Source organism: Coffea arabica, chromosome 10c, assembly GCF_036785885.1.
Source record: "Coffea arabica cultivar ET-39 chromosome 10c, Coffea Arabica ET-39 HiFi, whole genome shotgun sequence".
NCBI lineage: Eukaryota > Viridiplantae > Streptophyta > Magnoliopsida > Gentianales > Rubiaceae > Coffea > Coffea arabica.
The window spans coordinates 9,146,709-9,159,283 of NC_092329.1; the positions used below are offsets into that span (position 1 = coordinate 9,146,709).

The following is a 12,575-nucleotide window of genomic DNA, read 5'->3' on the forward strand; positions in this document are numbered from 1 at the left end:
TGAGTTGCGTATACTGCTGGTTCTATGAGGCTATGGTTATCCTTTCTCATGATTTTACGTGTCCAAAATGTATCATCAGCAAACGAAACCGGTAACTGAGAGAAGCTGACGAGACTGAAAGAATTGCCAGGGTCTTTGTAAGAAAGTGCTCGCCCTGATTTTTCTATATACTGAACCGTACTGATTTCAAATGGATTGGAGAGATCAAACGCGGTAGGTAAGTTCAATTTTTAAGGACTGACAGCCACCCAAAGATAATAAATAGCGCCAGTTTACAGAGGCATATGATCTGTCTCGAGGCAGAGATTTCTGAACTAGATTCAGTTAACAGAGTAGTGCTTCTACCAATTGATCAGGATTCCGTGAACCCATCACTAATCAATCAGAAGTCGATTTGCAATAAAGGTAGTAAATACTAAGTGGGCTTCCCATGTCTAATCGCAAGTGTTGTTATGCTACTAGCAATCATGTTTGTAATCTTTTGCCTGGTATGTAAAGCAGAAACCATATAATGAGATGTATGGGTAAGATACACCAGAAAGCAGGCTGTACTTTATGCCATTGAGGCGCTGGCATTGCTATATACAGCCTCCAATATCTTTATAGGATTAGCCATATTATGTACAGTAACTCTAATAAACAGACAGCTCAGTGTATTTGTGCAGATACCTGAGCATACGTCCAGATGAGAGGAAAAGGAATTACACATGAGCCGGAATACAATGCAAAGCCAAAAAAAAAAATTTGTTGGGGTTAATTTATAATTTGTCTTTATCTCAACCAAACTCTTGTACTGCTTTCCCTCTCCTTGACCATTGGCACTGGTTCTCTGTTGATTCGACTAGATAAGGACCTCTGAATACCAGGGAATGGTTTTGTAGTTCTTGTTACTCTTGCAAATGCTTTTGTCGGGTCAATATGCCTCCCTTTATTTGATTCAGTTGCCAGTGACCGCTTCTTTTCAGTTGAAGGGTTTGATAAGCAGATGTTCTCAATCCCTTTATTCTGGAACTCCCTTTTCATTCGCAATTGGCCCAGTGACTCATTTCCTTTAAGAAGAATAGAACCCTGTCCTGTGGGGCGTTTCCGAGGCTGTAACATTTGGGTGCCTGGACCTGTATTGACTTCATTTTCTGTTATTGATGAAGAGTCTTTTCTTTCATCTGTACTGGCTCTTGACTGCTCAGATGCACACAGTTCTGGTGAACTTTCCAAATGTCTGTCACGTTGGCTTACCTTTTCCTGAAGCTCTTGAATCTGAAACAAGACATTAGACAGGATTTGAGTGAGACCTCAGGTTGGTGATATATATCCATGGTGTTTCTCTGACCCAAGTAAAACCAAATAGATAAAGAAACCAAGAGAAAAATGAGGGAAAGAGGGGGGGGGGGGGTGTTTGGGTGGGAAAGAAATAAAAGACCTTTGGACGAAGCATTGGAGATACCGTAGTACCTCCTCCTTGCCTTTCCAACTTGTGCTCAAGTTCCTTAACCTGTATTAGCAACAGCGATATGCTAAGTAGTGCATTCCCTCAAACACTTACAGGTGATAAAACACAGGTCATCGCTTTGACACAGGGAAAACTTCATGTCGATTAGTATAAGGTAAGAAGTAAGAACCAATTCTCTCCCTCTGTGTTCAAGTGTGCATGGACTATGACCTGTAGTAGCTTCACAAAGCAAAGATGTAAAGTGAAGGATCTTTTTCCTGAGCTGAGGAGTGTGTTGTTGGGGGGAGAGGGGTGTAACCATGCCACTTAGGAAGCAAAACGATAACTTTTGTTACCAATAATAAAAACTAAAGGAAAACTTTCCACCACATCTCAGGAATACCAGACTGTTTGGCTTCAAAGTTCAGAGAGAAGTGGAATTCAGTAGGATCAACTGAAAATGAGAGTCAATTATTAGAAGGGAAAATCTTTAATACCTTTTTCTGGAGGATCACTGAATGAACTTCAAACTCGTTAGTTCTTTCTTTCAATGTCCTTTCAAGCTGCTTGACCTGTCATACATAAGAAGAGCAACAAATATTGTACACGACAATTTAAGATATATATTTTTTTTGGCAAAAAGAAAATATGATTCAGGCTATAAGCAAATTACATTTATGACATGCATACTTGAAATAGTACAAGAGGCAGGTACATATAACAAAGTCCTTGCTTCAAAAGTGCACTAATTTTAACTTCATTAAGAGAAGCTAAATCACTTTGACTGATGTTCTATTTAGAGCAAAATCTTGTGAATAAGTTCAGATTGAATCAAAGGTTGGTGTATTCACGACCCAGAAAGGTCACTTGCCAATTGATAAAAAACTGATCCATGCAGCTAAAAGCATATCAGAAAGCCAACATAACTAGTCCAAGATGTGCACAAACCTTGTGCTGAAGAGCATTGCTCTCAACATGCTCACATTCTATCAGCTTTTTCTCGAGCTGATTTACCTAATTCATTGAATAGAAATCCAAAATAAGATTTGGTAGCCAGACAATGGAAAGAAGCAATAACATTGGAAATTTTGATACCTTTTGCTGAAGATTCGCTCTAATGTCTTCTCCAACTCTCACTTTCATTGAGAGTTCTGTCAGCTGTCTGTCCATCTGACTGCATGAGTCTGCCTTCATCGCAAGTTGGCTTTCTAGTTCATTAACCTTTTCTTGTTGGTTTCTGCAGAACTGATCCTTGTTTTTTGCTTGAGATTCCAAGGCATGAAAGTTCTCTTCTAACTTCCGCAAGGCATCATCTTTTGTTCTGGATTCTTGCTTTAATTTATCAAGCTTTAAAAGATCAAGCAGAAAAGACAATGACAAAAACTTTGTTACAAGCAAAATAAACTTTCTGTTCATGCAGATGGGTTACTAATATATACCAAAGAGTCCACAGTATGCATGTAAATATATCTGTGTTTATGTAACTAAAGGCGTGAATAGGGGAATAAATAAATGGAGTTAAAGAATTTTCTAAAAAATTGTGTAAAAAACAATAAAGCTTACCAGTAGCTTAAGTTTTTGAATCTCCCCAAAGTCAATCTGTTTCTTTGCAGGACCCAACTCAACACCTCTAACACGAGTTGCAAAATTTAATGAACTCAAAGTTTCACCCAAGTCTTGCTCCAAGGGGCTGATTTGCACAAACATCAGAATTTTTGCTTCACCGCCTAAAAGATAGTGAAGTTAAATAGCTTTTACAAATAACATGGCCTGACCTAATTAGCTGTCTAGTTTCATCAATCTCAAAATATAGATCTGATAAATTAGTAACATCAAGAAACTACTGCAGCATATTTAATGCAGCTTATTTGAGTGGCAATTTGCATCCCATTTTTGTTAAAGATTTGAGGAATTTCCAGTGAATATCTGAAGTACAACCAGCCAAGAAGGATGAGCAAAAATCTTTGTTTTTGCAATGGAATCAATTTTACCAACTGAAATTCAATACTTAACCAGACATATGTGCTTACCAAGGGAATCCTGCAGCAAGTGTGTAAGCTTTGAATTTCTGAAAATAACCCAAACGAACTAATTAGGATTAGTGGTAGCTAGCAATGACAATTTAATGAAGAAGAATAAAAGAATACCGGTATGGGATGTGGCTGCTCTTAGATGCCAAAGCAGATATGACATCTCCCAGTGCTGAAAGAGAACGGTTGATATTTTGAGCTTCCTTGCGGCGCTCTCCTTGAACATCAGTTTTTGCCAATCTCTCACTGCCTGCCAAGTCCACAAGCCATAGCTTGCTCTTGGTACATTCACCATTCATTGAATTTCTAGCTCTCACAGTTATGCAGATCATGCTGGAAAGGTGAAAAATGTAAGTGACAAATAGAAGATCAAGGTTTCAATGTGCTGGGTCAGAATAAATAACAAAGAAAACCCAAAGGACTAATTCATATACAATCCAAGAAAAGCCACTGACTTTCTATAATATCTGAATCACATCCACTAAGAGAAACTCAAGAGGTGTTAATGCAGTCAATGAAGTTCAGTCTCACCAATGAGAACGACTACTGTGCTCATTCACATTGTTTGATCCTACAGCCCTTGCATTACTTCCAGCTTGCAGAACATTCCAAACTTCTCTTATATTTTCTACTTCAGCATTCACTATTCCAGGTACGTGATTAATTCCTCCGATATCTTGTCTTATCTCCAACCTGGAAATTCAAACTCAAAATATGACCAATGTGTGAAAATCAAAAGAAGAAACAACAATACGATGATTACTGTCATCTTTGAAGGAAACTAGTATGGGAGTATGTGTGTTGCACATGTAATGTGTTCCTCTTTGCGATAATTAGGTCTACACACAATTTTCCCACGATTAATGAGAAAAGAGAGGGAAAAAATTAATAATTTAATGTATTCTTAAGCATATTTAGAAGATTGGTAAATGTTTCAAGTTATTCATGATTATTTGGCTATAACAGATAAAAGCTACATGAATAGTCATACTGATATTCAACAATTTACATCTGTCAAAATTTAACCCACATTCCATTTCACTGCAATCACACAACATATTATCAAATTGAATTTAAGAAAAAATGTAGTAAGAGAAACTAAATGTGATAAAAAAAAAATGTAAGACAAATACTTAGCATGACACTAACTTATGCGATACGAAAGTATCAAAACCCGAGCTACTGAAATTACAAATGTTTCCAAATATCTTCAAGATCTACCAACTTATTGATATTCTTTAAAACAACAATTATGACTTATGTGGTCTGCTATTTTTAAAACTTTAACTAATATGGTCCCTTAGTATCTTGTTGAACCAATTTGGTCTCTTTAATGTTAAAATTTTGGCCCAGGTTGTGCTTGCAATGGAAAATGGTGAATTGCTAATGAAGTTTAGAGATTATTCAAAATCTTTCGTGCCATTGGCCTGGAAATAGTATTAGAGATTTTGGAAAATAGTAATTAATTTGTACAACAGCTAAAACTCACGCAAAACCTTTCCAATGAGAAAAATATATTTATTTACCTTAAAGAAAATCTAAAACAAAATGCTATAAAGAGTTTAACTTTTTCCCTTTTTTTTAGCTAAAATATCATTAATACCAAAATCTATATTTATATTCAAAAATTATGTTCAGCAAGGCACAAAAAGATTATTTTCTTCAGCTTAAAGAGTTTGGCTGAGTTTAGAAGTTTAATAGATTATTTAGAATTTTTTGAATGTTTAATGAAACCAATGGCATGAAACCATTAGATGAGTTTCAGCATGAAACAACTAATAAGCTAAAATAAATAATTGTCGTTAAGGAATAAATATTGTAAAATAGAAGGAAATTTTTTACATATGGAAGAATGACTTATAAAATAATCAAACTTGAACTGAAATCATTGCTTTCTTAATCTCTCTTGTGAAACAAATCTCTCAACTTCTGAAGAATATGACATTTTCTGAAACTAATAGGCATTCTTTTACAGAATATGCCCAGTGGGAAAATTTGGATGAAACCCGTCTGATGAAACAAACACACAAGGTTTGAGACATGTGAACCACTGGGGTTTGCCCAGTGGCCAGGGGAAGGCTCTTAGAGTTCTTCTCGCTGCCAGTTTTAGGGGGTTTAGGGTTTGAATCCTAGGTAAAAGCTTTCAGACATGTGATTCTTATTTTTGAAAGTTCACATCATATAATTGCATTACAAGATCTACATAAATATAAGCTGCAAGTGCTTTTAACTATAAAAACCTCTAAACCAAGGCTAAATTGATGGAATCATTTGGGCAATAAGTAGCAAACAGTTATAACATAGAAATGAACTCATAAACAAATTTTTGTCATTGTAGTAATGGAACCATATGTCACTCTTTTAGGTTTGTCAACGAGAAATGTCAAGGAGCCTAAAAGAAGATTTGGAGATATATTTCAATGTCAAACCATAAATTAGATGACAACACATATATTATATGCAAATATGATTCTAAAATAAATTGACATCCCAATGTCAGAATTGATAAATAGTCCCCCATAAAATGGGCACTCCATTTTCCATGGCAAAACCAAGTCATTCATTTCACTATTATGATTTTTTTTTAAATTCTAGCACTAATAAAAATGCACAATTGAACAAATTAGTTTATTATCTAACTTGTGCCCACATTGTTATTTCTTTTTGGAGCCGATATTGTCATGTTGAAAGAATAGTTTCATTGAACAAAAGATTGTTGTACATAATATATTGGAACGGAGCGAGTATTGTCAAGAGGATTTACTTACATACTATGACGAATTACACATGGTTAATGACTCTGTCAAAAGAATAGATTTTATGTGCCAATTAGGGCATTTTGTCCTTAAAGCAAAACTCAATTCAAGTAAATTGCAATCTTTTATTTCAATTAGTCTTATTCAAATTTTAATTCGTTTTACATTGTATTTTATATGAACCACATGTCTAGAATATAATGCCTTCTTCAACTGATATATATCTACAACGAAACACACACACAGACATACATATGCATACACATAATTTAAAAATTTTTGGGTCATCACACATTTTATTTCATATGTATGATCTAACTATTCAAAATAATTAATTCTTTAGTGACCTTTCAGTGTATTACAAAGTCCTAATATTCGTTTCTAATACCTAAGTTAACTAATCAAGACATTAATCAAATAACTATGAAATTCTTGGTTTGACTCTCATGTCTAGCCCTATATGTTTTCACTGTGTATGTATTGGAGTCTTCATTGTATCCAAATTTGATCCTAATGGCCTAAACTAATTGAGACCATCGCAAACTCAATCCAAGAAAATTAACCAAGCTATTATAGTATACATTTATTTTACTTACTTCTTTGATGCTGGTGAGTTGACTAACAAGTCCCTAATTTGCTCATTGTAAACTTCCAGTACATTGACAGATACGTTGTATGTGAAAGCATCTTTCCTTTCCTCAATCATTCTGAAAAGAAGCTCCAAAGTCCTATAGTTTACTCCTCTGTTGTTCTCAATTCCTTCCATGGTAAATGTTTTTCCAGTTCCTGTCTGTCCGTAAGCAAATATACACACATTATAGCCATCTAAAACCGAGATCACCAATGGTGAAGCATCCGCAAATACATCATCTGTTACAGAACCAAATAAGCACCTCAAGTGAGTAGGGAACTTGGTAAAATAGAAGTCGAATATGAACAAAATCAATAATAGAAGTATTTTTTTTGTGAGGGTTGTTGGCCAAGCGAGCCAACCCTACAGGGCTCCACAAATTATGTTAGCCATATGTCTTGATAAGCATACAGCTATCACCATCGCGGGTAAGAATGGCATATTTAGCCAACCTACCCTTTTTTCTAATAATAGAAGATTTACTAAGCATTATGTCCATCAAAAGATATATGAAAAATCTGCATGAATAATATTTGATTTACTAGATTCAATCAAAGAACGCATAATTTAATAGCATGTAAGTTAAAATATCTACCTTGATTGTCCTTTGGCATGTAGACACGGTCAAATCTATATGTTTTTTTAGTAAAACCACTTGTAACTATCCCCAGATCTCCATCCTTTGCCCCGTCAAAATCTGTGACTGTTGCATATCCCGCTGAAGCTTCCTCTCTACTCAGTGGGCGAGACCGACAAAACACCCTTATATTTCCTGATGTGCAGAGATGATTAGGCTCAAAATTTTTGGAAAAAAATCCTCATGTCAAAAGAAGAGGTTTCTCAAAAAAGTCCCTAGTATCCAAAGAGATATGCTAGACCTTTTAGAATTAGGGATACCTTTTGTTTGCTGAATTTGGTTGTATAGCTTCTTCCTCTCTGCCTGCTCCTTGCTGCACTTCAGTTTAAGATTCTCACACTGTGCCACTGAAATGCAAACAGTTCATAATAGAACATCTGCAGGCATTATTGCAATAAAATGATTATAACTCACCTAGCCCCTGAACAGCTGAAACCATCTTATTCAAATCAGGAATTAAATTGGCACAATCATGTGTTTCTCGAGATAGTTTGCTCTGTTCGTCCTTCAGGATCTGCAAACAAGTTAACATAGAGGATTGATTGACACCAAAACAATGATGCTACACAAATTTTATATATTTTTATCACTTTAAGATAAAATTACCTTGACTTTTGACTCTATCTTATTAATGGCTTCAAACCAGAACTTCTTTTCACGATTGTACTTGGTGGATACATCTTTTAACTTCTCTGCTTGTAGCACCATGGATTGATCTTTACAAACATCATGATTTGGGAAGGCATGTTACAGAAGAAGCATTAGACATGATGTCTCCTAAGAAGTCAAGCTTCTTATGCCTCACCAAGAAAAGTAATAGAAAAGGATCCAGCCTTTTTATATCTGAAAGAAAGAGCTATGCCAAAAAGAGGTACCTAGGCAATTATTTTGGAAAGATTTGTTATCAAGCTCCATGGTCACCTCTTCAAGCTTCTTGCTCATGTCTGTTAGTGACATCCAGGCCTGGTAGCATTCATCTGTCTTTCGCTCACATTGTGCTTGCAACTCTTCCATTTTCCTCTGATATCTAGCATCGTTTCTTGCTCTGACATCTTTATTCTGCAAATTACCAAGTATATGTCTTAGATGAGACTTGTAACCAAGAAAAACAAAAGTCTTATATAAGACTTAAAGAGTAAGCTAACTAGCTGTTGGCCTTTCAACTACATTTCCAGAGCAAAGTAAAATCTACCTCAAAGGAAAGGTTCTCAGTTTCAGGGCACCTTTGTTTCACCAGAGATACTGGAATCAAGCCATAGAAAAATGTTAAGTATGAGATTTGAGCATTTAATCAAAATAACTGAGTGTAGTTCAGGAGATCCAGCATACCAGGCAAATTAGGTGCTTCCCTAATACATATGCCACTTACAATTGGACTTCCATTTAATCCTTGAAACCTTATCATTATCACGTCATTGGGCCCCAGAGAGATTCTGACATCTTCCAGTTGCAAAGGTTTATTGGCTCCAATTAGGGAATATATGTCAAGTTCTGATAAAATCTACCAATTATGACACACAAAAGAATACAATAAGAGAAAGAAAGAGCTTTCTTTGGAATGAATTTATGAGTGGGGATTGACAAGTGATTGACAGTTTTCCCATACGATGGAATACAATAAGAGGCAAATAGAACACTTTGAAAATTGTATCTATCAATGGGACTTAAAAGGTGATGAAATCTTAGACAATGTTGCGAGAAGAAAGCTGCTCACCTTATCTTCCTGTATGAACACATCAAAGACCCTCATCCCCTTGGGACCATTTGTGTTTATGATTTCGGCAAAATGAAGATCAACGAAATAGTCTCCAGCTGGGAGGTTTTCAAATTGATAGCTGAAGTTTCCTATCCTTGCTGATTGGTACAAAGCCCCAAAATTGCTGTCATCAATTACACTTTCATTGGTTTTAAGAACGTTCCCTCCATCAAAACCATGATCAGACATGATAAACTTGCCATGTTCTCCCTCTTCTTTGATAGTCCCACCTCCAGCATTTACAAACTTCACTACATTTTCTGTCCCAAAGAGGATAACAGTAATATGAAAACATCAACACTGTTCACAGAGTTCAGCACCCACACATGATATCCACCCCTAGAATATGGAATAACACCTAGAATTCACGTTTCAGCAAAACAATGAATAATTACGACTCATTTGTGAATCCGAGAAATTCAAGACTTCAAATTTAAACTCACTAGAAAACCCATATCCAGAAAAAGATTAAAATGCCACAATTTTCATCCAACAAACATACATGCCTTAAATTTCAGTTAAAAAAATAAAAGGGTTTTCTTGGAAATTAATTAAAAAAAATTGGAAATTACAACTATGGCTAACCTTTAGAAATGGCGTTCCTAGAAACCAGCCTTGAACCTGGAACACATATTATAGAATCAACAGCCTCAGCATTTTCGAAAAATGGTTGCTCTTCTTGATTGAGAAGAGGGGGTGATTTAATCTTTTTAGTGCTATTACTAGAAGCTTGGAGCCAATCAAGAAATGCCCTGTTTGGTTGAGTTTCAAACCCGGCCATCATTTTCTTGATTTTACAAGGAATAAAGCAGGATTGGAAAGTGAAAAGTATGGAGATATTCTGAGGTCGAATAGGTGGTTTACTGGTTTTCTTGCTTGCATAAATCGGAGCTGAAAAGGAACTATTGAGTGAATGATTGAGAGTATTAATTCTAACAATGATTGCTGCTTCATTTTTGAATTTTGAATTTATAGGACCGTTATTGTTATTGCAATTGACTATTTGCCGAAACCAAAGACCTTGTGGGCTGATGATATTGCCACAACCATTTTATTGTCACAGCAGTCTTAAATTAAAATGGCTATAATTCCCTCTTTTGAGTAGGAAAAAAAATGGTGGTGACCATTAATGAGAGATTTGGCACTTGGATGCAAATGTTGTTTTGGCAATAAAATTAGGTCGAAATTTGGGTAGATCTGATCTTTATAGATCTAATGGTTCAGATTGTGCCACACCATCTCACCAAGTGGTGTGGCACAACTTGAGTCATTGATCTATGAAAATCAGGTCTACTCAAGTATGAGTTTTTATAATGACTCCATATAGTTTAATTATTTTTCGGAGTGTTTTTCAAAAATTTTAATGTAATATTGTGTAAAGGTGTTGAGCAATGAGCATTGACAAGAGATTTGGCACTTGAATGCAAATGTTGTTTTGGCAATGAAATTATAATGACTCCATATTGAGTAATTATTTTTGGAAGTGTTTTTTCGAAAACTTTATTCTAGTATTGTATTTGAAAACCTTTTACTATAATTGTATTATGGATTTTTTTGAAATGTATTTTAGAATATTTTAAGAATTTTAAAATTTTTTTGGTATTTTTTTAATAATTTACACCACTCATCACCGCTGTCGCCGCCACCATCCCCTCCATTATCCTCCCTCGTTCTCCCCCTCCTTCCTTCTCTCTCTTCCTCTTTAATTTTCCCTCCTTTCTCCTCCTCCTCCACCCCTCCCATTCCCTTCCTTTCCCTCATTAGCACCTTCCCCCTCCTCTCCCTCCATGATCCGTCGTGACCAAAGGACCACAATCAACTTCTGGCCGCAACCAATTTCGCGACTAATAAATTTATTAGTTTAATTTTGACCTTTTACTATTGACCGTTAGATTTAACGAAAAAAGTTAATTGTGACACTTTAATCCAAATCATAAAAAAAATATATATATATATGTGGTAAAACACCAAATCACAGGAAGGTATAAGATAATTTACCCTTTTCTTTTTTAATTACAATATTCAGAAGATTAGTTAGTTTCAAATATTCCAATTCCAATTTCTTTTTTTTTTAATATCTTCATAAAGTTAGATAACTTATTGATTGTTTTTTTTCCCTCATATTTTACAATTAACCCACAAATAGTATAGGATTGGTACATGCGGCCAACAATTGATCAACATTACAACTAAGATCCAATGTCGGGATTAGGATTAGCATCTAATTAAACTAAATTTACATAACATCAATTCAGTATCTCTAATTCTGGTGATTTCAACCTGAACCATCATAATAAAAGTCTTATCAGCTAGTCAATCTGTTGACTTTTTGTATAGGATTCTTGTTGAAGCTTTCTTGTTTTTTGTTGGACATGACGAAATTTGGTTCAGGCTGATGAAGTCGTCGAAGAAATTAACTCGTGGGGCGGAGCTCCATGCAAAAGGCCTCATTAATTAAGAATGTTACTCCTTTTACCGCACTAATACTAGCCAGCCCATGGAGCTGGAAGAGATGTTTCAAGAAAGAGATCTTCCCCTCTGGAACATAATCCAGACAACTTTTGCTGAATTGATGAGACACAGGCACAAAGGCGGCAGCTGTGAGTTTGGAAATACATCCGACTTGTCCGCCTCCGGGAAAACTGGAAGCTAAGACTTTTGTGGCTGACCTGACCATCCATTCATGTTCCACTGTAAAGGAAAAGACATCCGGAGTAGTTCTCTTTCACGGGAGCCCCCATGCGGAATAACCAAATTAATTCCTTGTTACGTGTTTTTCTGTGGATCATGCATGCATGAGTTATGGTAATATTATTATTGTTCATGCATGGGAAATTCATTTGACACATTCTTCGTGTTTCTTCCAGCATTCAGAGAAACCTATTTTAAAGAATAGGAGAAACTGAAGAAGGCTTTGTTCTTTGTTCTTTTTTCTTTTTTCATCACGTTGGAAAGTTAGAGAAATATGAAAGTGATATATTAAAATGCATCCATTGATAAAAGGTATCTATTCCTATTATTCAAGAGATATCTATTTATTAAAAGGTATCTAATGACAAAGAGTTGTATATATCTAAAGAGACACATCTTTATTAAGGAGTGTTTAGACTATCTTACTATATAATAAAACATGAGCAGGAGTTTGGTATTAACAAAATGTCTTAACATTTACCCTTTCAAAAATACCCTTTTAACATTTGATCATTATCTATCTGTGTTATCTAGAAAACCTCTCACTCCTACGTAATTACCTATATAATAAAGTATGAGCAGGGGTTAGGCGTTAACATTTACTTTTTCAAAATACCTTTTTAACATTTTATCAGTATTTATCTA

At 35.3% G+C, this 12,575-nt stretch overlaps 1 protein-coding gene and 1 non-coding gene across 3 annotated transcripts; both read right to left on the minus strand.

Moving 5' to 3' along the window:
- Nucleotides 1-495: 495 nt before the first annotated feature.
- Nucleotides 496-10,193, minus strand: LOC140016059 (kinesin-like protein KIN-14R). 2 transcript variants are annotated; one of them, XM_072069009.1, is made up of 19 exons: nucleotides 9,825-10,193; nucleotides 9,198-9,499; nucleotides 8,813-8,984; nucleotides 8,676-8,725; nucleotides 8,359-8,542; nucleotides 8,090-8,199; nucleotides 7,898-7,997; nucleotides 7,744-7,830; nucleotides 7,442-7,618; nucleotides 6,812-7,085; nucleotides 3,991-4,152; nucleotides 3,577-3,792; nucleotides 3,460-3,497; nucleotides 2,993-3,156; nucleotides 2,525-2,776; nucleotides 2,378-2,443; nucleotides 1,927-2,001; nucleotides 1,421-1,492; nucleotides 496-1,257 (listed from the first exon to the last, which is right to left on the minus strand). In XM_072069009.1, exons 1-19 carry the CDS (start codon nucleotides 10,021-10,023, stop codon nucleotides 772-774), a joined length of 3,186 nt encoding a protein of 1,061 aa, XP_071925110.1. In that variant the 5' UTR covers nucleotides 10,024-10,193; the 3' UTR covers nucleotides 496-771. The 2 variants fall into 2 exon arrangements, with proteins under 2 accessions (XP_071925110.1, XP_071925111.1); XM_072069010.1 differs by having other exon boundaries at nucleotides 9,198-9,597; nucleotides 9,825-9,928.
- On the minus strand, nucleotides 7,181-7,309 carry LOC140016346 (U11 spliceosomal RNA). The gene has a single exon (XR_011822740.1). It is a non-coding gene; the product is annotated as a U11 spliceosomal RNA (small nuclear RNA).
- Nucleotides 10,194-12,575: the final 2,382 nt, after the last annotated feature.

What these genes read in the sequence shown, in the direction of transcription:
- LOC140016059 (XM_072069009.1), bottom strand. Translation starts at nt 10,023, where the DNA reads ATGATGGCCGGGTTTGAAACTCAACCAAACAGGGCATTTCTTGATTGG. An exon ending in CCAAATTCAGCAAACAAAAG is followed by an intron (nt 7,619 to 7,743) that starts GTATCCCTAATT and finishes TCTGCACATCAG; the next exon opens with GAAATATAAGGGTGTTTTGT. An exon ending in TTCAAAAACTTAAGCTACTG is followed by an intron (nt 2,777 to 2,992) that starts GTAAGCTTTATT and finishes GATCTTTTAAAG; the next exon opens with CTTGATAAATTAAAGCAAGA.